At 46.8% G+C, this 21179-nt stretch overlaps 2 protein-coding genes across 3 annotated transcripts in view; one reads left to right on the top strand and one right to left on the bottom strand.

Annotated features, from left to right (window-relative positions):
* Positions 1-16284, bottom strand: part of LOC120957090 (uncharacterized) — a 29681-nt gene extending 13397 nt beyond the window's left edge. The window contains exons 1-3 of one of the 2 annotated variants that reach the window (XM_049610197.1): positions 15761-16284; positions 9632-10658; positions 3030-3174 (exon numbers count right to left, since the gene is read on the bottom strand). In XM_049610197.1, coding sequence (XP_049466154.1) covers positions 3030-3174 — 145 coding nt within the window. In that variant the 5' untranslated portion in view covers positions 9632-10658; positions 15761-16284. The remainder of the gene's footprint in view (positions 1-3029; positions 3175-9631; positions 10659-15760) is intronic. The other variant, XM_049610198.1, reaches the window with a different exon arrangement.
* The window catches only part of LOC120954768 (probable nuclear hormone receptor HR3), a 509904-nt gene that overhangs the window by 259985 nt on the left and 228740 nt on the right, over positions 1-21179 (top strand). The gene's annotated exons all lie outside the window — the stretch shown is intronic.

Below are 21179 nucleotides of genomic sequence, written 5' to 3' on the forward strand. Positions count from 1 at the left end.
CAATCGGTCGATGCAGTGTTTGTTTAAGCAATTGATGCAAATAAGGAGTGTAAAAGCTTTGCGGTAAACCAGTTCGAAAGTGATGCTTACTTCTTGTAGGTAATTTGGAATGAATTCTTCTTTCTTCGGGCCTGTAAAGCACTACTTTTGAACCATGCTTCAAGTGAATAATATATACATTTTCCTGGAGTTTTTGTTGCCTGGATTCCTAAAAAACTGGAGACATATCTGGAAACTACTTTACCGCCGGCCAAGAAGGCAAGTGATTATCGCACACAACTCTACCAATATCCTTAGCTGATGATGGTCTCTGGAATAGAAATAAGAGCTTAGGATTTGGAATAAAGCCTGGTGAATTTCCAGTTGAAGAATTGTCAACATACATTGGACGAACCGAATTTTAGTAACTTGATGACATCGGTAAAATGATAAAAAAAGAAGAAAAGCTTGCTACAAAACCTCTCATGACGCTTCATTCCTTATTTCAACAAGAGCACTTAGTTCGACCTAAAGCTAACCAAGGAAAATATGTTCTTATGCCAAAAAGAAAAGTTCACAACAAAACTCTTTCTTATGCTCGCCTCAGCTCTAATGTGCATGGTGGTATTATGCAGACGTATATATTGTTAAACTTTTACGATGTTACAATCGATTAAAGTTCAGCATCGTTTTGGTGATACACCTCCATTAACCTGCAAGCTGTTAAGTCACTTTGGAGACTTCTGCTTGCAGACAGTCTTACCGATTTGCCTCGTTAGCCCGTGGCACCCATCCCGATCATCATCGTAATCATTTTCATAGCCATATCATATTTAACAGCGCCTTGGGGAGCATAAAAACCGTACCAGTCCATTTCAGCCCAGTCGAGTCCAGCGCCGTAGGGTGCACACGGAGAACAGTTTCCAAAAATTTGTTTAAAATAACTTTCCGAGCAGTTTCGCTTTGTCCTGGCTCAAGTTTTGCTGTATAAAGGTGGGGTTTTTTTTTGTGAGAAAGGTCAACAAACTGCATTTGCCGAAGCGTACGGGGCAGCTGCAATGTGCCGTGGGAGAACCGCGTTGTTATTATTCTACCAGCATCGTAGCCGTAGCGGGTGGCACGCGTCTTCTAGTGTCACGATGTTGTGAAGCAAGTGGACAGTGCGAGAGGAAATAAGAAGACATAGCGCGGTTAAGGGTGTAACACAAAGACCAAAACCCATCATAAACCGAACAAGCTGGGATGAAAAGTTTGTACTGCAGCGTAAGGAAGGAAGGTGCTTCCCGCTATTTTTGTGCTGCTTTTTTGTTGCTGCTGAGGATCTATCAAAACAAAGAACTTGAAATATAATGAAAAGCACATCAATAGCACACGGTTCCGACACGGTAACCCCCACGACCGGCCGAGGTGCAATCATCGATTAGAAGTTCCGTAATGAAAGCGTGATGGTTGGTGTACCGGTGTACCAAAAATGAACTCACCCATAGAACCCATAGATGGGCAACGGGAAACGCTCACTTTCGCTTCGGCTGGCGTGACTACCGGAGACCCTGGAGCGCAGGTACTCCGCCTGTGCGTTTGGTCTGTGCGTGGTCTGGCCGCGAAGACAATGGCGACACGCGTGGTAAGAAAACCATAATCGACTCCACCGTTTCTCCACACTCTAAAAAAAACAACATCCTCTCGCACATGCCCACCAGTAGGTATTGTCGTAGTACGGGACCACGGGAAGCGAACAAAAAAACTCCACTGCTCCCTAACGGTTCTTGGAGCTGAAATATTTTCCTGCACACTGCTTCATTATTAGTAGTAGACTGTTTTATTATTTTTGCTGGCCCGTAGGGCCGTAAGACCAGCGTTTTAATGGTCACTTTAGATGCGGATGGCACACCGTGAAGGCAAGGAATAGAAAAAAAAACAACAGCCTATCCACACAACCGTAAGCTAGAGCGAAGTGTTTTAAATTCTATTCAGTTCCGCACAATCCACCGGTGGCTTCTGGAGGAACGGACCGGGTCGAATGGTTGAACGAATTGTGCGCTCTATTTAATACGATTTTTTGGTGGTAAATATTGCACCGGCCCAGGGTTTTGGGAAGGGAGCATATTACGCAACGGTAGAATAATATGAGCCAAAAAGAATCGCGTGATGTGAGTATCTTGAGAATCGAATAAGTCCTGAATTTGTAGAAACAAGTGGTAGAAAAACGCTTAGTTTTAATAATATTTTTATGAGCTTTTTGAATAATTATTGGATGTGGAACTACAAAGGCAATAGAATTTGGTAAAAACTGATACTATTTTATGCCTGTTGTAATAAGCTAATTAGCCAGACATTATGCTAGTTAAGCCCAAACGCAAGAAGAAAATTTTATTTGTCTTAACTTAATAGAGCCGCTACTACAAGGTATAGAGCATTGGAATTTGTAAAAAAATGGAAAAATTATATTTAAAATTGAAGCTATTTTAAACTATTCAGCAGTATAACATTCGAGATTATAACTTCTGCCAACGAGGTGAATGAATCCTAAACTTGCTCTGGGAATAGAATACAAAACTTTTGTTATTGTGGTGACAAATGAATAAAATTATGTTTCTACTGTACTTGTGTTGGCTTGCAAAAATATTTTAAACTCAACTCCATCGCATTTAATAAGCGTCCCAGTTTAATTAATTGCTGCACGCATGCTATCAGAATAAATAGAATATTTAATTTAATCATCACCCCCTGAATCAGCACTACTGATATGCAGACCCCTGAAATAAGGGCAATGTATCTCTGATATGCATCCTCACCGTGGTAAGAAATGAAACAAAAGCAAACATACATACACCAACAAAAAAAAAACTGTCTCCAATTAGGAATCGTGCCATCGACCTATAAACCGACATAATTAAGCTGTAAAATCTGATAACACCTGAGCACCGGAGTACTCCACGCGGACTGACCGCGGTCCCGATGTGTCCCGAATTAATGCAGTTATCAGACCCTCATCGTGTATGTTTGTCGAGGGTTAGCGCTACTACATGTGTGTGTATGTTCATACTTACATGACGTGAACGGGAACACGGGACTGCTGTACGCGGACGAGAGCAAACTGCCCAGCAGCAGGGTAAGGGAGGTAGCGAACTGGGCGGCACTCCGCTGGTGACTGCTCCATCTGACCGTCCCCCGGCGTAGATCGACACTGGACATCTGTAATGGAACGGGTGCAGAGAGAGAGAGAGCACGAAGAAAAGCACAAAAAGCGCGAATCAGTACACGGAACAAATCAGCTACACGGCACCAGGGCCCACAACAAAGGTCATAGACAAAATTTGCATAATGTTTTTCAAGGTTTTACTTCTTCTTTTCGATCCACCCGCTTGTAGGATGCTTTTCTAGGGGCAGAGAATATTTGGTGTACGGCGTGGAATGGACCTAGTGACATTAAGGGCTTTGTTGGTTTGTCTGTATTTTTGTTGTTGCTGCTGCTCTCCGGAATGCCCAAGAACTAGAGAAGTCGATAGGCGATAGCTAATTGAATTCATTGTTGCTGCGCGGTACACAGGGTGTATCTACGAAACGTCTTCGATGCTGCCTTACGGCAAGAAATTAGTTTCCAGCAAATCGGTGAAGCCAACGAAAGCCAACCGCAACAGCGCACTGCTGTTGGGGCACTGTGGTAGTTTGTAATTAATTGCAAATTAAATCAACCTGCGCTGGCCTTTTCCGCTGGCGATGGCGTGACTCTTCGCTGATTAAGGGACAAAACTTTATCGTGACGCACGGGGCTCGTTGGAACAGGCGGTTGATGAGGTTGGTGGATGGGAGACGGTACATTAAAATGGTTTGCCTACAGGTGGTCTCCCGGAGCTCAGTCCGGAGACATGCTTCAAGTTCAAGTTGAAGGTCATGCCAACGGGCGAAGATGCAACTGCAATGAAATGCGTCTTTGCATAAAGTTCTTGACGACTTTGCCGAATAAATCTTGGGCTGATGAGTTAACCAAGCAAAGCCTTTAAATTTTGACGCTTCCCTTGTTCAGCTTTAATCCCGCGGGAATCGCGGGAGCTCCCATGCCCGGGACGTGACGTTCCCATTCCTTATCGATCCACCTGCGCCCGGGCGACCTGATTAAGAAGTCAAACACGCTCATGTGAAGTGAAATTGCTTGCGGTGGGATGTCTCTTGCCTCCAAAAATGTGCCTGAGAATAATTTTTACACTTCGGTGCGCTTGAATAATGAAGGTTTGCCAGTTTCTTGGCGTACGCTTTCCAGGATTTGCCTGGGTGAAAAGTAGCGAGGTGAGTGAATTGCAAAAAAACCTCTTTTTGAGACGTAATAATTTTTTGGGTCTCACATTGTGCCTCTTTTTCCTCCTTGTTCTTTTCAAAGTATCCAATCGTTTGGATAGGCACTCGTTTATGCGAGCCCAATTCGCTTAGGGTCGCCTGTTAGTATGATACTCCGTGGCTGCTGTTGCTGCGCAAAATCCTTCCATCGTTCGCACATGGTTGACAAAGTTGAACGACCGAAATATGTGTGTGTGTTTGTATGTGTGTGTGTATGTATTTTCATCATTTTCCCGTTTTTCACCGTGACCAAGAGGTAGCAAGAGAGAGAGGCTTCATGGTGCACTCGGGGCATTCGACCGACCGAATCTTCCCATGAATGAGTAGCGCTCTTGAAGCCAGCGCAGGCAAGGCAAAGAGCGAAACCTGCGGCCCGGTGTTGGCGTCAAGAAAACTCTGGCAGAAAATCTAGATTAAAAGCCACCGGTTCCAGCAAACCATCCCACCAGACCAGCCGAGAAAGGTGTAGCGAATGGAGCGCGGGCCGGGGTTTGAAATTAAGCCGAGCGCTGGAAAGACCACCGAGCTGGAAAGAATTCCGACCTACCTATGCAGGGTATGGACGGTAGGGCCAGCTGCGGGATGGAGCAGAGGAGATGAGTTTTTATTTATTTTCCCTCCCAGTGTTCTTGGCCCGCGCTTGTGCTCGCCTCACCTCTTCGGTTGGAGTTTTCAGTGTTTAAAGTGTCGGCCACGTTACATTTAAGCTTATGCTGCTAAAAGCTGAGCAACAAGGAGTGCCGCAGAAGCGCAAAGACGCCGCGCTTCTCGCAGGGCGAATCGAGTTGCATTCGCAACGCAAGAGCTGAGCTTTACCACACTGCACGCTGAAGACGAAATCACTACGACGGGGAATTAAAGAGTGCACGGGAACAATTTTCTACGATTGGCGGACGGTGATAGGAGGATGGAACGCACGCGTAAATTGGTCGCGGCGTCGTTATGTTGCTCTTCTTTCTTAAGCCATATACCACTTTATGCGGCGTAAGGATCGCCGGAACGTTGACGGTATGATGGATCCTTCGGTACGATCGTGCAGAAGGGTGGAGCGTTTGTGGAAAAATCAGAAGTCACAATTGCTTTCAACACTTGGTAGTAATTGTGCCCTGGCAAGATTAATCAGTTGCAATCGCCGATGAGATGGGCACTGCCTACCTATCGTTGTTTTATTTCTTCTTTAAGCAGGAGGGAAGAAGCGCGTACTGCTCCATGGTGGATTACTTGGTCCAGGCACATAGATTCGTTAACTACGAGCGATTAAAGGCGTTAACAAGCTGCCAAGTGTCGTCACTTCTGTGTTGTTTGCCAAACAAAAACAGGTTAGTACGCGAATAAATTGTGCGTTTGAGGTAAAATAGGATTATTTGAACAAAATTATTTATTTTATTTTAATTAAATTATTTAATTATTTAGATTTGGAATTGAGTTTCTCTTGAAGATAGCTTACTTTTATCCAAAAACACTATTTGCTGAAAGCGAACTTAACCTTAATTGAAACAGTTCTATATTCAAATGTCAAACAGTCAAATATTGTAATGTGGAGCCATATATGAATTCGGTTTTAAATTGATTGTGGACTTAAATGAAGCAAATGGACACGATGGATGACCTGGCTCAAAACAGAAGAAAAGCAAAAGGATTTATGCAAAGCAGGTTTTAAATCAAATTACACAGAAAGTATACAACAATAGGAACAGAAAAAAATCAATTTTATTGAAGTTATAAAATTAAATGAAATGTTCATGATAAACGACAAACAAACACAAACTAGATAATGAATAGACAAATTAATTAATTAAAAAAGATCGTGGACACATGAACCTATCTTCCTCAAAACAGAACCGTTATCAGTGTTCATGTTTTGCCTGCACGTTGACATGCTGCTCTTTCACGCTCACCAGTCCTCATAATCCAGTTCGATAACCTCAATTAAATGCTATCAATTTGTAAGGCTTAAAAGCGAAGGCATCGACCCGAGCGCCGCGCATGGAGATGGTTGTCCGACGCTTAAAAAAGCTTTATTTTCTTAATTCATTCTCGTAGCCATGCGCGCGCGCGTCCACCAGGAAACCCAAAATTACTATCAAACCTGTCCTTCATCATCGGTCAGGCATGGGTGATTCCAGCAACAGGCCGAAAAAAGCACACAAAAAAAGGAAGCCATCGAACGGTGACACGATAGCAGTGGAGAAGATCAACCAAAAGCAGAGCAACAGAGTTGGTGACGCCAAAGACGTCCACGACACCACCGCTACGACGGCGGCGACTGCGACGTCGGGAATTTGACCTAATTCGATGTGATAATTTATTATTTCACCGCAATCAGCGCAAACCGGTTCCGATCGCATTCGACTGCGAACGCGAACGGATGTATTTTTGATCACCCATGGACCCGTGGCCGTGGCCGGACACGGCATTGGAGTGCATTGGAGTTGATCTTCCTTCCACGCCGTGAGCTGTTTGTCCCTCCCCCCCACCCCCTGGGTTTGCAAGCCGATCCCGTCCCCGTGCCCGACTCTGCTTATGCCGCACCGAGAAGTATCCCACTGTGTCCGTGTAGTAATTGCTCCGCTCCGGAATCATCCGGCCATTAACGAGCTGGGTCTGGGTCAGAGTGTGTGTGGGGCTTTTTCCCGAGAAAAGAAAGCTGGTGTGCGGGATTGATCCCGGTTCGGGCCCGGGAGAAGATAAATCTGTTCCACGCGGTTAGTAATTGCAGCGTCGTCTCACTGTCACGCGCGGCCAATGTGTGCCACCCAGCACTTAGCCTCATCCCGGATGGGATGAGGGAGATTGCGGAAGGGGCTTGATTGGAATCACACATTACACACACACGTGCCCGGTCAGCCGGCAGCATATCAAGCAACGAGAGAGATTGAAACGAGATCAGTGCGATTTGCCCGATTATCAGTTTCTAATTGCCTGACATGGTGGAAGCAATCGATCGTTTCGGGCGATGCTTTTATCCGGTAGCATAAAAACACACATACATCACACTGTGTGGGCTGTGCTGGCGAGGTGCTGTGACCATGTTCCTTGTTTCGCAGCCGGCCGCACAGTCGCATCATTAAATGCGTCATTATGTATGCGCTCGTGTACGATTCCACACTGGCCGGTGCTGCCGTTTGCTTTCCCCTCAAATATGAGTCCACCGTGTAGCGAGCGTTTGCTAGGACCGTAATCTTCACGTCGAAGATGACGGGTGGGTAGTCTACGTCCGTCCGGGTAGTGTCAGATGCGATCAATCAGCTTTTGGCTGTGGAGAAGCGGATGGTGGATACACACATTTGCATACGCTATGGCGGTGGTCAACGTGATGAGAAGATGTCAAGATGAGCGATGCAAATGTTTGGTTCGCTCGACTGGTTTGGCACAGAATAGGGACAGGGTTTTTGCAAAAGTGGAGCAAAGTCCAACGTTCAATGGTTGGATGGGAATACTTACAAAACCAGATGTGAAGGTAGTAATCCAAAGTTAGGATAAGTCATAACAAAGATATCTAGTTCTAGAAGACATCGTTATCATCCAAATATTGACTAGTGTCCAAGAACAACTGTTAAAAAAACTGGCAGGAACCACTGACTTTAAAAGGCTGATTCTCATAACAAACTAATTTCTATAAGGTATCCACAAACTAGCCATAATAGCTTTTATTGTCTTTATTTAAAGTCTTTATTGATAGTGTTATAGTTACTGAAAGATTACACTAGAAACGTAGATGCACGATGACTCAGGATATTCCCAGAATATACTTAAGCTGTACATTCCAAAACAGTATTCACAATTCCAGTTACTTGCAAATCTTCAATCCATCTTGTACAAATGCGCTCCTGCGGAACATTAACAAAGGTTTACAATATCTCCAACGACACTTGACGTACATATCAGCCGATCAGAAAGCATAACTTTCTCATCGTGTTCATCGCTTCCTAGGCTTTGCATCATAATTAGCTTCCGAGGCAAATGGCTTCTACACACCCTTTTGCCCCCGATTAACATCTCATACGTAAAGCCCACCCAATAATTCCGGTAGCAGCAACAGCGGCAGAAATGTGCTCCAATGTGCAGCGGCCCGTAACGCTACTGATGGGCGACCAAACGAGCCACAGAAAAGGGGTGAGGAGCAATGGAATAGCGCTGTGATGAGGTTCACCGACAATCACGGTTCGATGAGTGTGAAATGGAAACACCCGGGCGAAATTTGCAATTGCATAACGAGCCGGAAAAGATGTTGACTAATCAATGTCATAATGCAGGGAAGACAGGGAAGGTGAATCGACAGGATTGTCCATGAGTCATCTGAGCCGGGCGGGAATACGTATCTTTGTTGCTCGAAGGGAAGGACTTCACCTGAGGGCTGTCGTATCAACACCGAGTGGTGACAAAGTAATTCAAATCAAGCGGAAGGAACAAATCAAGCATCACTCGCGGCGTGCCCTTTTACCCTTTCATAGCCGACGATGGCTCATTATGTCATTGTTTGTTGGAACACACCGGTCCGCTCAAGGACGGTCACGATCGCAGCATCGCATCGGTATTATGTAAAGTTCACCTTCGCACCGGAAGAGCGTCGACCCGTGGTGTGTGTGTGTGTGTGTAGTGCGAACGATTGTCGGTTGTTGATTGATTAGTTGACTGTTTAATGATACCGATGCTGGTCGGCGCGAAAGAGCGCGAGAGCGAGGACGTCAGCTGCGTGCTGCTCTGCTTCGGAGCTCAGAGAAACAGGCGAAGCAAATTGCTACCAAAGTTAGAACGTTCGCTACAAAACGCAATGACTTAGGGTAGGTGTTAACAGGCCGGTCAGTAATTATGGCCTCGCTTGTTTGTGCGCCCGTGCAATTAAGTACTCCCGCGTACACCTGCGCCAGCTAATAAATGTGTGTGTGTGTGTTCTGGCAGCACTAGCAGCCCACGGGCAGCGAACAGAGGATGAGCCATTTCCGAAGCGTCGTTTGTCTGCAGAAACGTGCTCGGCAGCTCATCACGATTCCACGCTCCAATGCAAACATCCTGCAGGAGTTCCGGCAGGCAGGGTGGCTGGGTTCTTTGTTCTAAACGTAGCAAACATGGAGGGTATCCCATCGTTCGCGCCAATGATAAATTCCAGTTCACTCAGGCTCACTCCAACCGATGTTCACATCGATCTCCTAATGAGCTTGTATCTAACGACGTGCGGTTCGTTTGCTCGCACCGATCTTACAAGCAACAGTGTGGCAATACAAACAGCAAAAAAAGGTCGATCATTCGATCTCAGAACCTCTCTCGAGCTGGGATATTAATTAGTCAACCGAACCGATGCCGAATGATGCCTTACCTTGAGGCCGTTGCGCGTTCTTGCTTCCCCTTTATGCTCGACGCTCGGTGTAGTCGTTCTGTACGCCAAACCCAGTCCCAGAAATGATGGATTGGTTTGCTTTTGGATGCCGGCGTTTGACGGGGAAGTGTTGCTGCTGCTACTGCACCGTTAGTTCACACCGGAAACCCCGTGGTCTGCGTACGCAGAGTCTGCGGACGCGGTCGGCGGTTCGTGCGGGGTTCGTCTTCTACGCGCGATCATGCGATCTTCCCATCAAATGAGCATCATTTTTTTTCCTACCGTCACTGGGAGCTGAGAAGAGGCCGAGCAGGTATGGTTGGATGGTTCACCAAATAACCCTAATCACACGGACGCGGCTGTATTGGTGTGTCGCGGCTAGCAGCGCATCATGGCTGGAGATGCTACTAATCTCTTTCCAGTCTTTGGAACTGGTATTGGATCCTAGCAGCTTCGTTAGCACCAGTTTAAAGCTACAAACACCGTACGAAACACTTTAAGCGCACTCAACACTGTTCCTAATGCAACTAAACTCACTCACGCACTGTAAACTTCGTTCGTTTCACTGGAAACAAAACCACACACTAGAGGCAAATGTGCTCTCCGATGAAGTTTAATGGAAAATGCCTGAAGACAAGCTATTGCGCTGTCTAGCACCTTTCCAGAGTCAGAAGCTCCGAACGAGCTGGACCGTTAGTATCTCACTAGGAAGATCGTTGGCTTCAGCGCAGAAGCATGGCGCGGATGGTCTGCTAGCTGGGTCCAGCTTCTAGCCGGAGTTTTCCGGCTCTTCCAACGTTCACACTAACACAGCGTTATTCCACTATCTTCGTACACATCAACACACACACACAAGAGTAGCACGCACACGGCAAACGGACGGAATTGCACTTAAGGTCGAGATTGCAACACTGTAATGTAGACGTTCTGGATTGCGAAGCCGGGATGCCCGCGAGCTGTTGTGCACTTTGCGATGTTCTGGTAGACCCGTTACAGGCGGCACGAGTTTCTGCCGATTTTGTTTGATCTGGAAAAGAAAGAAAAGAAATAAAGTGTTATATGTTTATAGCCATAAAACAGTTTTGTTGGACACATATAAGTTTCAAAAATACATTCCTAATTGACATCTTTGTCGTATGCGATCGTTATGTTAGCAAAAATCTCGTTTATGAGATGGTCGACAGATTCATAATAATATTTATGACTGATTTATGAATGCTTTTAAAAATGTGTCTAATACTTGAAACCAATTTCTTGCTGTGTAGTTTCCGTTGCTTCTTAACCCATTACGTCTAGCACTCAGGAAGATCTACTCAAGCGAATCGCGCACGGCATTTGCTAAGAATTTTCCCCCAGCTCAGAGCAGTCCCAGCGGTCCCAGCTCCAGGGATGGCGTGTGTTAAACGGTGTTAAACTCAAGAACTTCCTCCACCGCACACACACACACACACACACACACACACACACACACACACACACACACACACACATTCCACGCACTTTAGCTCAAACGCGCACGTGAAGCGCGAAAACAACCTCAACAACAACCGCTCAGCATAAATACGCGCTCCCGCGCGTGCAGTTAGGAAGTGTTGGAATTTATAATTACAAAACGATGGCACGAAAGCACGGTGCAACGGTGTGCAAAGTTATGCTGGGTGAGACAGCACACAGGGGAAGCGAGGAAGGGGTGGTGAAATAAATACAGCAAACATTTATTTATAAACGATCGGCACACGGCTAAGAACGCACGCGGCAGTGTGCACTGAGCATAATGAACGGTTATACCGGGTAACGGGATTTAATTGAAAATCAATTTACTGTAGTAGATCGCGATGGTGGAAGAGGCCATCTTAAGTTCTGTACTGGAGGGGGTGTACGGGTAAGAAGCTTATTCTTGGTGCGATGATGGCGCACTGTCCGATATCTGGACCGGATTCTGAGCGGCTGCACGTGTGATCGGGCTCCTCAGCGCACTGCGGCTGGAGATGGAAATGGGGCGCAATTCTAAAGTGTTAGAAGTGTTCGGAACTGTTTCTGTTCTGAGCAGAACCCATCTCGTGCCAAATCTACTCTTAATGGTCAGTACGGTTAGCTAGCGGAGTATGTGCGAGATGGAAGAGATGGAAACGCAAGAAAGAACGCATTTCAACCTCCGTCCGCTTCTGGTTGAGAGAGAGAGCCCAGAACGAATGTAGAACAGGTTCTCATTACCGGATCGTGGTGCATTGATTACCGTGTCTAGTGCGCTAAGTGGTGGCGAAATGAGTTTTTTTTTGTAGAGAGGAGGAGATATTCTGAAAAAAAACAGACATGAAATGATCCTTCTTGAGCACAATCATCAAGTTTGTAGTCATTCGACTTTAAATAACACTTCAATGAAAGCTTAGAGCTTGATACTCAATAAATCAAGCAATAATCTTCAATAAATACTTTACTTTTGATTCAACTCCTCCCTATCATGTTCGCTAAATGGCCACTTTCCGTGCTATTTCTTCTTCAAATCATCTTGAAACCAAACACAAAGAAAGCTCAAAAGTGCAATTTCGCAATCACTCCACCAAGCTGCTGGAGTGCCATTCACTCCCAACACAGCTGACTGGTCGCTCACCCGATGCTCACCGACTAGCATAAGCATACTTCTACAGTGCCCAAAAAAAACCCAACCACACACTAACGGTTCACTTGTGGCGTCGCCGCCAGCTCGATCAACGCAACCAGAAGGGGTAAGAAAAGGAAGCACATGCCCGGTGTGTATTGGTGGCGCTGGTTAGAAAACGGTTAATTGGCGCTGTGACACCGACACCGACCAGCGCGGAGGAGAAAGCGAGCGAACGCGAAAAGAACGCGCCCGCGTAGTGACCTCATATGATGGCCGTCCCGGTGATGGTGGTAGTGGCTACTCATGACTAAGCTCACATAACCTCAATACGGGAATCTCATTTCCTTCTTTCTTTCTCCCCAGGTCGCTGTGTGTGTGTATGTGTGTGTTTGATGGCCCTGTGCGTGCGTATCAGTTCGCTGGTGGAATGAGCTCTCGGGTGGAGTATGCAGAACCACCATCACCACGCAGGTGTCCCGTGTACGGCAGAGAACAGATAAAAACATCCCTCAGTAGCGTTTGCAAGGGTTTCTCGCTTGCATGTTTCAGATGCGGGAGTACTTCTGCTTATCGTTGCCTTCAGTACAGGAATAAATTGCGATCCCTTGCTCCAAATACTGGTTCAGATCGTAGCTGTGCCATCGAGCTTTCAAATGTTTGCTTATGTCTAAAAAAAGGCAAAGAAACGGGAAGTCTGTCAGAAAAGTGTCTCGACTTCAACGGGATTAAAGCAACACAAACTGATCGATCGGGTTGGGGTTTGCATTTACTGCTGCATTCCTGATCCCGGGATATCGTTTAGCCGGGTGGGGAGGACGGTAACTTGTGGCCCATTTCGAAAAGACCTTCGGATTTGTATGACAAAAGCCCGGCTCTTCCCCGTCCGTATCGCCCTTCAATCCAGGCCATGGTCGTGATCGTGTTCGTGTGCTGCCGGGAAGACTTCATCTCCGTTTGCCGTCCCTCCAATCACGGGGCGGCGGTGTGAGACGAATGACCACGCGAGTTCCCTTTTTCTTTTTCCCTTCTGCTGCTACATCGCTGTCTCCTGCATTTCTCCTCTACTGTCTTTCTCTCTCACACGAACACACATACACACAAACACACAATCTCTCCCATTCTTTTACCACCCCTTTCGGGGGGGGGCCTCACCGCTTGCCGTTCGGGCCGTTCTTCGATGCGAGAGAGTGCCACTTTCTAAAAAATAGGTTAACCGGCAGTGTAAACAAGTGTGTGGGTTTTTCGTGCTGCGGGCTGCTGGCCCCCTCCTCTCCAGCCCTGTCGCCTCACCCTTTACCCTTACCCTACCGTGTACGAGCGGGATGTTGAGATCGTGTTTAGGGGGGGAAGCACTTCACATCCTGCCCGCCCGAGAATTAATAGATACCTTTGCCGAGCGAGATGCACGGCCATCGACGACCGCGTTTCAATTTCAGTTTCGCTGCGCACAAACTTAACTTTCACAATCGTCGTATGTCGTGTGTTCTTTTTGCAGCATGCATGCCTCAGCCAACCTCCCCATGCCTCCCCTAACAAGGGCCGAAATGCGGGTTGTAACTTTTGCACGGCCGGAGAAAGTGTCTTGCCACTACACAGAGCAAGTCCTTTTGCGTGCTAATCGTTCTTGTTTGCTTTGTATCGGCTAAGCTAGGCGCCCGATCTTATTGCGCTTTTAAAAGCGAAGCCTTTTTGTTCGTCGCTTCTGTATTAGAAAACGGTTTCGATTGTGCCGCTCCAACAGACCAGCGGGCACCGGGGACCTGTTCTTTCGGGAGGGAAAAAACGGTCGCCGCGGCTGCGTCAACAATGGAGCGCAGTGCATGATACCGACAGCCCAGAACAGCACAGGGCAGTCGGAAACGGGTTTTGTGTAGCATCTTGCCCGAGCAGCCGCGATCGCGATCGATCCCTCCGGCCTGAGGTCAATGGCTATCGTCCGCCGCCTATCACGAGTGTGGTGCCCTGAAGATGTGAATGCTGTACGCAATGCAACAGTGTTTTCTTTGGTCCTTCTTCACAGGGTTTTGTTTGGTTTGGTTTCCCCACGTCAAGATCGAAGATGTTTATGTAACTCGATCGAACGTAAGGTGGACACACAGGTTGTGGACGATCAGACGTAGCAGCATCAGGATCTTTGCTCAAGTTGCTGTGACCATCTCAACGAAGACCAATTAATAATGGCACACAACTGCACGTGACTCGCTGACAGGCTGACACCGAAATGACCGCAAACCGGGGACCAATAATTTGATCCACTCCGGGTTTTGGGGTTAATGCTCGTAACGCACTCCCTGCAGGGAGAGGAAACACTTTTTTGAGTTTTTGTGCAAACAATCCACTCTACTGTCCATTAAAATGTGTGTATGTGTGTCCAATTTCGAACGATGACTCTCTTAAATTCTCCACCATCAGCCATTTGCTGCTACTGTACTGTGAGAAATAAGCACAGAGCGATAAAAAAAAACATACACATCCAAACACACACACAGATCGGGAATCATTTTGTGATCCTGCGTTAAACATTAATTGCCACGCTTCGATTCGATCCATCCGGATAGAGACGTTGATTGGGTTGAGGATCAATAAAAAAGCATCCACACCACCACCCGAAGCTTCCTAATTTGTTGATGAACCCGGCCGGAATCGTCATCCGGAGACTTGCCGGGTGGCTCGGTGTACGTGAGACTTTTCACAAACGGAAGGGAAGGAAATAGTTTGTTGCTCCTTTGAGAGTAGGGAATGCTCAGTCAAGAAGAAGCGTAAATTGATGCTCCGATGCAGGAACAGGTTTCTAGTGGCATTGCCTGAAGATGCGAGGAAAAGGAATCATTCCATCCACAAATACAGAACAAATGCGAGAACAGTTTCGGGTGGAACAAACTATATATACATCTCCCCGAAAAGGGTACCGAGAGGGAAGCAATGCCCATGTTGCCCACCGAGAACAGTCACGTTCATTATCTTACTCGGCGGTTTGCTTGCCTTTGTCGCATATCTTCACTATCTCTCTGTTTTCGGGGTGGATCTTAATTAGCAAAACAAGAACAAGAACTAAAACACTCCGATCTCGCCGCTTCTGATACAGCACGCAAAGCACACGGGATCCAGGACAGGGCACACAAGCAAATGCCACACCGTCTTCGGGCGCTTCTTTGCCTCCGGTGCCATTCACCAGTGCTGTGAGCAAAAGAAAGGGCCCCATGGTCATGGATAGAAAGTCGCGCGATTTCTCTGGCGTAACTGGAAACCTTGTCGGCGAAGAACTTGTTCTCGCTCGCTTTGCATCACATTGATCACACGGCACAGTGTTCGGGAGCGTGTACCCCACACGCGCTTGCCTTGCTGCACTTTCCTCCTCTTCGGGCGTTCGATCGCGTTCCAGCAAACACACATTTTTCACCTCAATCAACAAATTCACAGTTATGCCAATGATGCAAGCTCGCGCGGGGATCTTCCTTCAAAAACTGGACGTACCACATTCCCCCATTGGAGATAGGAGCAAGTGGGGACCTCTCGAAAGAACTTACGTTTAATTTGGGATGTTTTCCAGCTACGAGCGGTCGTTCTTGGTGCGTGAAAGGAAGGTTTGGACCGTACTTTCACTCGATCACTCACAGATTCTCCAGAAAAAAAGATCGTTTGGTTTTTCTTTCAACAAAACGCAAGACACTCTTTTTGAAACACACTGGGCCTAACTGGAACTATTCCGAACGGTTCCGCTTAATGCTGCTGCTGTTTGCTGCTGCCTCTGCTGGCACCGTTTTTCTTGCGCCACGGTACGCACTCGGTCAACGGACGACGCGAAAATACGGTCAGCACTCAGCCGTTCGGTCCCCTAGATCCCGGCCTGCCGAGAGCCCAGACTCACACTCACAAACACACACACACACACGCGCGCACGTCGGAAATGAAACCCGCTGCGGGGTCCGGGAGCGCGGAGTCTGTGCTGGTGTGGTCGCAGATCAAGAGCCTCGCTGGAAAGAGACCTTGACACTGAAGACGTTAGATTTATACTGACGAGCTGGTGCCGGAGCCAACCGTGCCGTGCTAGCGCTCAGCCGCGATCGTTTGCGATCGTGCGCCGCGCGCACGGGGTTGTACGGTCACGGAGAGCGCTAATGCCCCTGCCCCGCCAGCATAACCGGACGAACGCACTCCGGGCGGGCGAGCGTGTAGTGGTACGAGCTGCAGCCCGAGTTGGATGGGCAAGAAAGAGATACCACCGTGTGGATGTATGGCTCTGCCAGCAAGATGCGCACTTTTGAGCGAGAAACAAGAGAGTCTCAAGCGAGCGAGCGAGAGAGAAAGAGAGAGAGATCGTCCCGGTACGCCCGCGTACAGAGAAAGAACTGCAGGCAGAAGCGCCTGCCGAGGGCCCATCGAAAGTATGTTGCGCGCGACCAGCGAAATGGTCAGTCGGCTGGTCAGTCACGAAACGGGGCCCAGGGGTCGGTCAGCAAGCGGAGACGCACACGAAAAGGAACAGAGAGGAGCGAGAGAAAGAGTAAGAAAGAGAGAGATGAATGGCCGTACCGAGAGAACGCATTCGAAGAAATAACACTTTTGAGGGAAAACGTTGTTATGCTGCACACTGGTATGTTGCTGTGTGTGTATGTGTATGTTTAGCTTTTGCCGTATGCCTGCTCCCTTTTCCCTTCTTCCTTCTTCCTCCTTCTTTCCGGAACCCGTACAGCTTGCTTTGGTGTGTTTCTTTCTCTCCGTTTCGTTTTGTTGTGAACTTCGTTATCTGCGTTTTCTGCAGCGCGGGATCATCGGGAAGGAACTGTTTCGGTAGGTTCGTCGCTTGTTGTTCGACGCGTGAGTCACTTGATTTTTTCGGTGCATTTATTTCACAAGGATAAAGGATTGTGGTGGTTTTTCGTGATGCGATCTTGTGAGGGTGAGCTGTTACTTAACGGGCAGCTGTTGGCTGTGTTGGGTTTTGCTGGGGAGCTGAGTAATTTGTGTCACCCGCGAAAAGACCCGGTTTGCGTGAGAGGTGAAAGGGATGTGTCAGCGACTTTTGATAATCAATGCGCGGATAACGGAACTAAGCAAAGACGGCAAGGATAGCAAAGTTGTAATATGGGGCATTGCAGGGTTCTTAAGGACTTGTTCTCACGAACCTTACGATTCTTAGTTTAGACGTTTCTGATTTTATTTATAGGACTTATAGCTCCATCAACTGATTTTAAGGGCTTAGTTCAATTTTGATAAACAATGATAACGATGTATGTTCAAAATGGTTCGTTAATAAACTGATTAATTAAAGACATTCACAAAATAACATTCAAAATAAAGTGAGTCATAGCAAACATAGTTAGTTATGTATAACAAAGGTGATGCAAATGCTGTTAATCACCAAACCATAGAAGATGAACTCGAATACGCAATGCAAACATAATTAATAGCCGAAATCAAGCAGGAATTCAAATAATCCAGATGTAAGCATTGAAGTAGATTCCTTACTTAGTGTTAAATGTTAAACAATGTGTGAAAGTTTATAAAGTTTCAGTTATTTTTTAAAATATTTATGCAGATTGTTCAAACACGAAATCCAAAGCAATTATCCAACGATCCAAACCTGATATTATGTTAAAAATCATGATAAACTTTAAAAATTACTGTACTTAGTCCGGACTTTGATTTGAAATCAAAAGTTAACTATTGGATTTAGGACCAGCGTGTTTTAACAAAGCTTGTGCAGCAAAAGTTTTCCCTCTGCACCATCTTTACGAAGCCCGTTTTCCTGCTGTGTTCTATTTTACTCAATGATCGCGCAAGCCTCCATCCAGGGTCACCCACAGTAACTCCCCCGGGAAGACAGGAGCACCTTGGTATGCGACCCGTTTTGCGACCCGGTCGGCATTTTGCGCGCAACCGTGAAGGGAAAGTATGAAGGAACACTTTCCAAGCTGGCGCGATGCGAATTGTTTGCTTGCTGGTTACTCCAGCGGGAAGTGGAGAACGTCTTAGAAACCCGACCCAAGGCCCATTACCCACGGCCGCCCAGATTCGTTCCGATACAGTAGCCGATATTGTGAAGCGCAAGCCTGCGCTGTCGGGAAAGAAATGCGCGCAAAACGGTAGGAAAATGGTATTGCAGAAAGGAAGATAGACGTTTGGCGAATACTCCAGGGTTGAGCGGGGGAGAGGAAATGAAAGAGGAGATGGCCAGGCAGCTCCAGCCGCACACTTGTATGTGTTTGTGGGGAAAAGTGGGATGAAAAAGAACCACAACCGGGGGGCAAAGCAAAGCGCAGAAGCACACAAAACGGTCCACCACGGTTGTTGCGGCCGTCGAGATTGCATTCTTTTGCATCAGGTTTTGCAACCGTTTTTCCCGCCAGCCCACACCTCTGCTGCTCTGTACCTCGCTTAAGCACCGCTCCCACTTTCATTGGGTGATGGAGTGTGAGGCGTATAACAGTAGGAAAGCTGCGAGATGAAGATCCTAATTAACGCAACGCCATTTTCCTGCCGCTTAACCACCGACCACCGGCTGATGGAGCAAATGATGCAAGATGATCTCTTCTCACTCGCTGACGAATCCGCTGCATGATGTTCTCGGGCAAAACGGCGTCGGCCTGCCTCGGCTCGAGATGCACAGGCCGGATGCATTCAATGTTACGTCGCGCTGGTTCCCGATCGAGCCCGGGGAAGCAAACTCGTTCCGAGCTCGGGTTGTGGCTTGGCTGATAACTGTTCTTCTACGATTTATAATTCAATCCTTCAAAAATCAGGTTTCGATCGGTTCGGAGCGGTGGGGAAACGATTTAAATGAGCTTTCGACGAGCGGCGGGCTGAATGTTGACGATCTCAGGCAAGTGGGACAGTTTATCGTAATTATGCGAAAAGCGGATTTAATGGGCAGCGAACGGAAACTCCTCAAGTCCCGAAAAAAAGATTCTGCATTTCATTTGTTGTGTATGTGGTTTTAAACTCTCAATAAAAGCAGCCTAAAGACTTCAATGCTACAAATGAGACGAGCTCGGTTTCTGAAATCACTTGCTGTTCCATCTTTCATCTCGATGCGTACTGCTAGCACAAATTAGTATTATTACTACAACGAGCGTGCGTACGAAGAAGAGCGCCAGAGAAATACCAAGGAAAAGAGGCCAACAAATCGTGCTACAAACCTGCAATAATCAAATCAAAACCCGAATCGATCACTGCCGACCAGAGAGCAATTACCGCGGCAATGATTCCCTTTCGCATTGGACTTGCTCTATTCCGGCTCCTAGCTGGCCAGCTTAGACAGGGCTATACGCTATAGGCTCTTGTACGCGCGGCCCGATGGAGGTCACCGTCAGATAAATTAATAAATGAGAAAAATGAATCAATGATACATATACTTACCCACTCGGTCGGTTTGTGTGCTTCATCTTGCACTTTCGTGTTGGTGCGTTAGCGCTTTGATAGGATCCCCAGGGAATGGCAGGGTTTGGGCCGGTTTGGGGCGGAGATGTGATCCAGCTTGCTTGGGAAACTACTTTCGAGCCGATGAACGATAGGGCGCCGGGTGGAATGTGTAAGACGTTCGCTGTAGCTGGGTGTCGATGGGTACGTTTGATACAGTTTTCCTCTTGGTGTATGTAGTACAGCTGTAGCCTAGAATGTTTGCCTGAAGATTTAGTCTATCGCTCTGTTTCTGTTTGCTAGGCGGAAATTGCAAAAGGGTGCAGCGTTTTTATTTAAATGTAAATTACTCATTGCGCAGCAGACAAAGATTTCACAAATCGATTCTACGCTCCCATTGCACATCAAACATACTGTGAACAGAGCACAACAAGGAACAACCGAACAGAACCGAGGGCAAATTGTCAACGACGCTCATCGATGCACTAGAATGGTGCGCGCATACGAGGCCGCATGCGAGCATACTTTCTCGCAAAACAAACCCGATTCACGTCCCCTGCTCATCGTCTCCGATGCAGCGCATATTAGTTGAACGACCTTAAAACGATCATCAACGTCAACGTCAGTCATCGTCGGCGGGCGACCCCCGTCCGCGTTCCGCTGCGCTGTGGGGGCCGGGCGCATTGGCAGTGCTATCAATTTTCCACCACCGTCAACAGCGACGGGGATGATAATGCCCGGGCTGGGCGTAGAACACTAGCAGGCTTGGGTCTTGCACGTGCGATTACCTACGCACGCTCGGGACGGATAAATGCTGTGCGCTTGCGTGCGGATCAGATACCGGAGCGATACAAGGGCCGAACAAGAACAAAAGTCGAAGTGACGAGCGAGAAATGTTCTTTAACGCGCTTCTTTAATTGTGCTGGGCATGAAATCGCTTTCGGATTTGGTCGGTGAAGATTAAGAGCGAGAAATGTGTTTAATTGTAAATTATGAGCAATGGCAGAGTGAGATAATGATGGGTATGTTCTCTCACTCTCTTTTTTGAGATTTTTTTGTATGTTTTAAAAAAGTTGGAAATAGGTAAACATTATTTAATGCGATGGCAAATTAAAAGTTTGATTGTTAATGCTAAAATACTTTAAAAGGTTAAGAACCGATCGAAACTCAATTGTCGGTCCTGTTTTCATTGTACAGTAACGTACAGAAAAAGTGTTAATGTGAAGGCATACAAAGGTATGACAAAAAATAAAAATATATGAAAAATACTAATGAAAAGGTGTGGTTTCACTATGTTTACAGCGCCATTTTTGGTTATTATCAGATTTTCTGCCTAGATGATTTAAGCCAGCAAAAATATTAAAAAAAAACGCCGATGCGTTGCAAGGTCGATCAGCTCATGAATAATTGAGTTTTTGTTTCGCTGAAGGATAAATATTTTGTCACGAAATATTTAAAAAATGAAACGATGTTTTTAAATGTATTGAAATCCATTATAGCGAAAGGTAACTGTCAAATGGAAACAACCCGGAACATGAATATTGTTTCACTGACAGGCTGTGCTTTTCGACTTAAATTTTAAGCTCT

The sequence above is a fragment of the Anopheles coluzzii genome, chromosome 3, assembly GCF_943734685.1.
Source record: "Anopheles coluzzii chromosome 3, AcolN3, whole genome shotgun sequence".
Taxonomy (NCBI): domain Eukaryota; kingdom Metazoa; phylum Arthropoda; class Insecta; order Diptera; family Culicidae; genus Anopheles; species Anopheles coluzzii.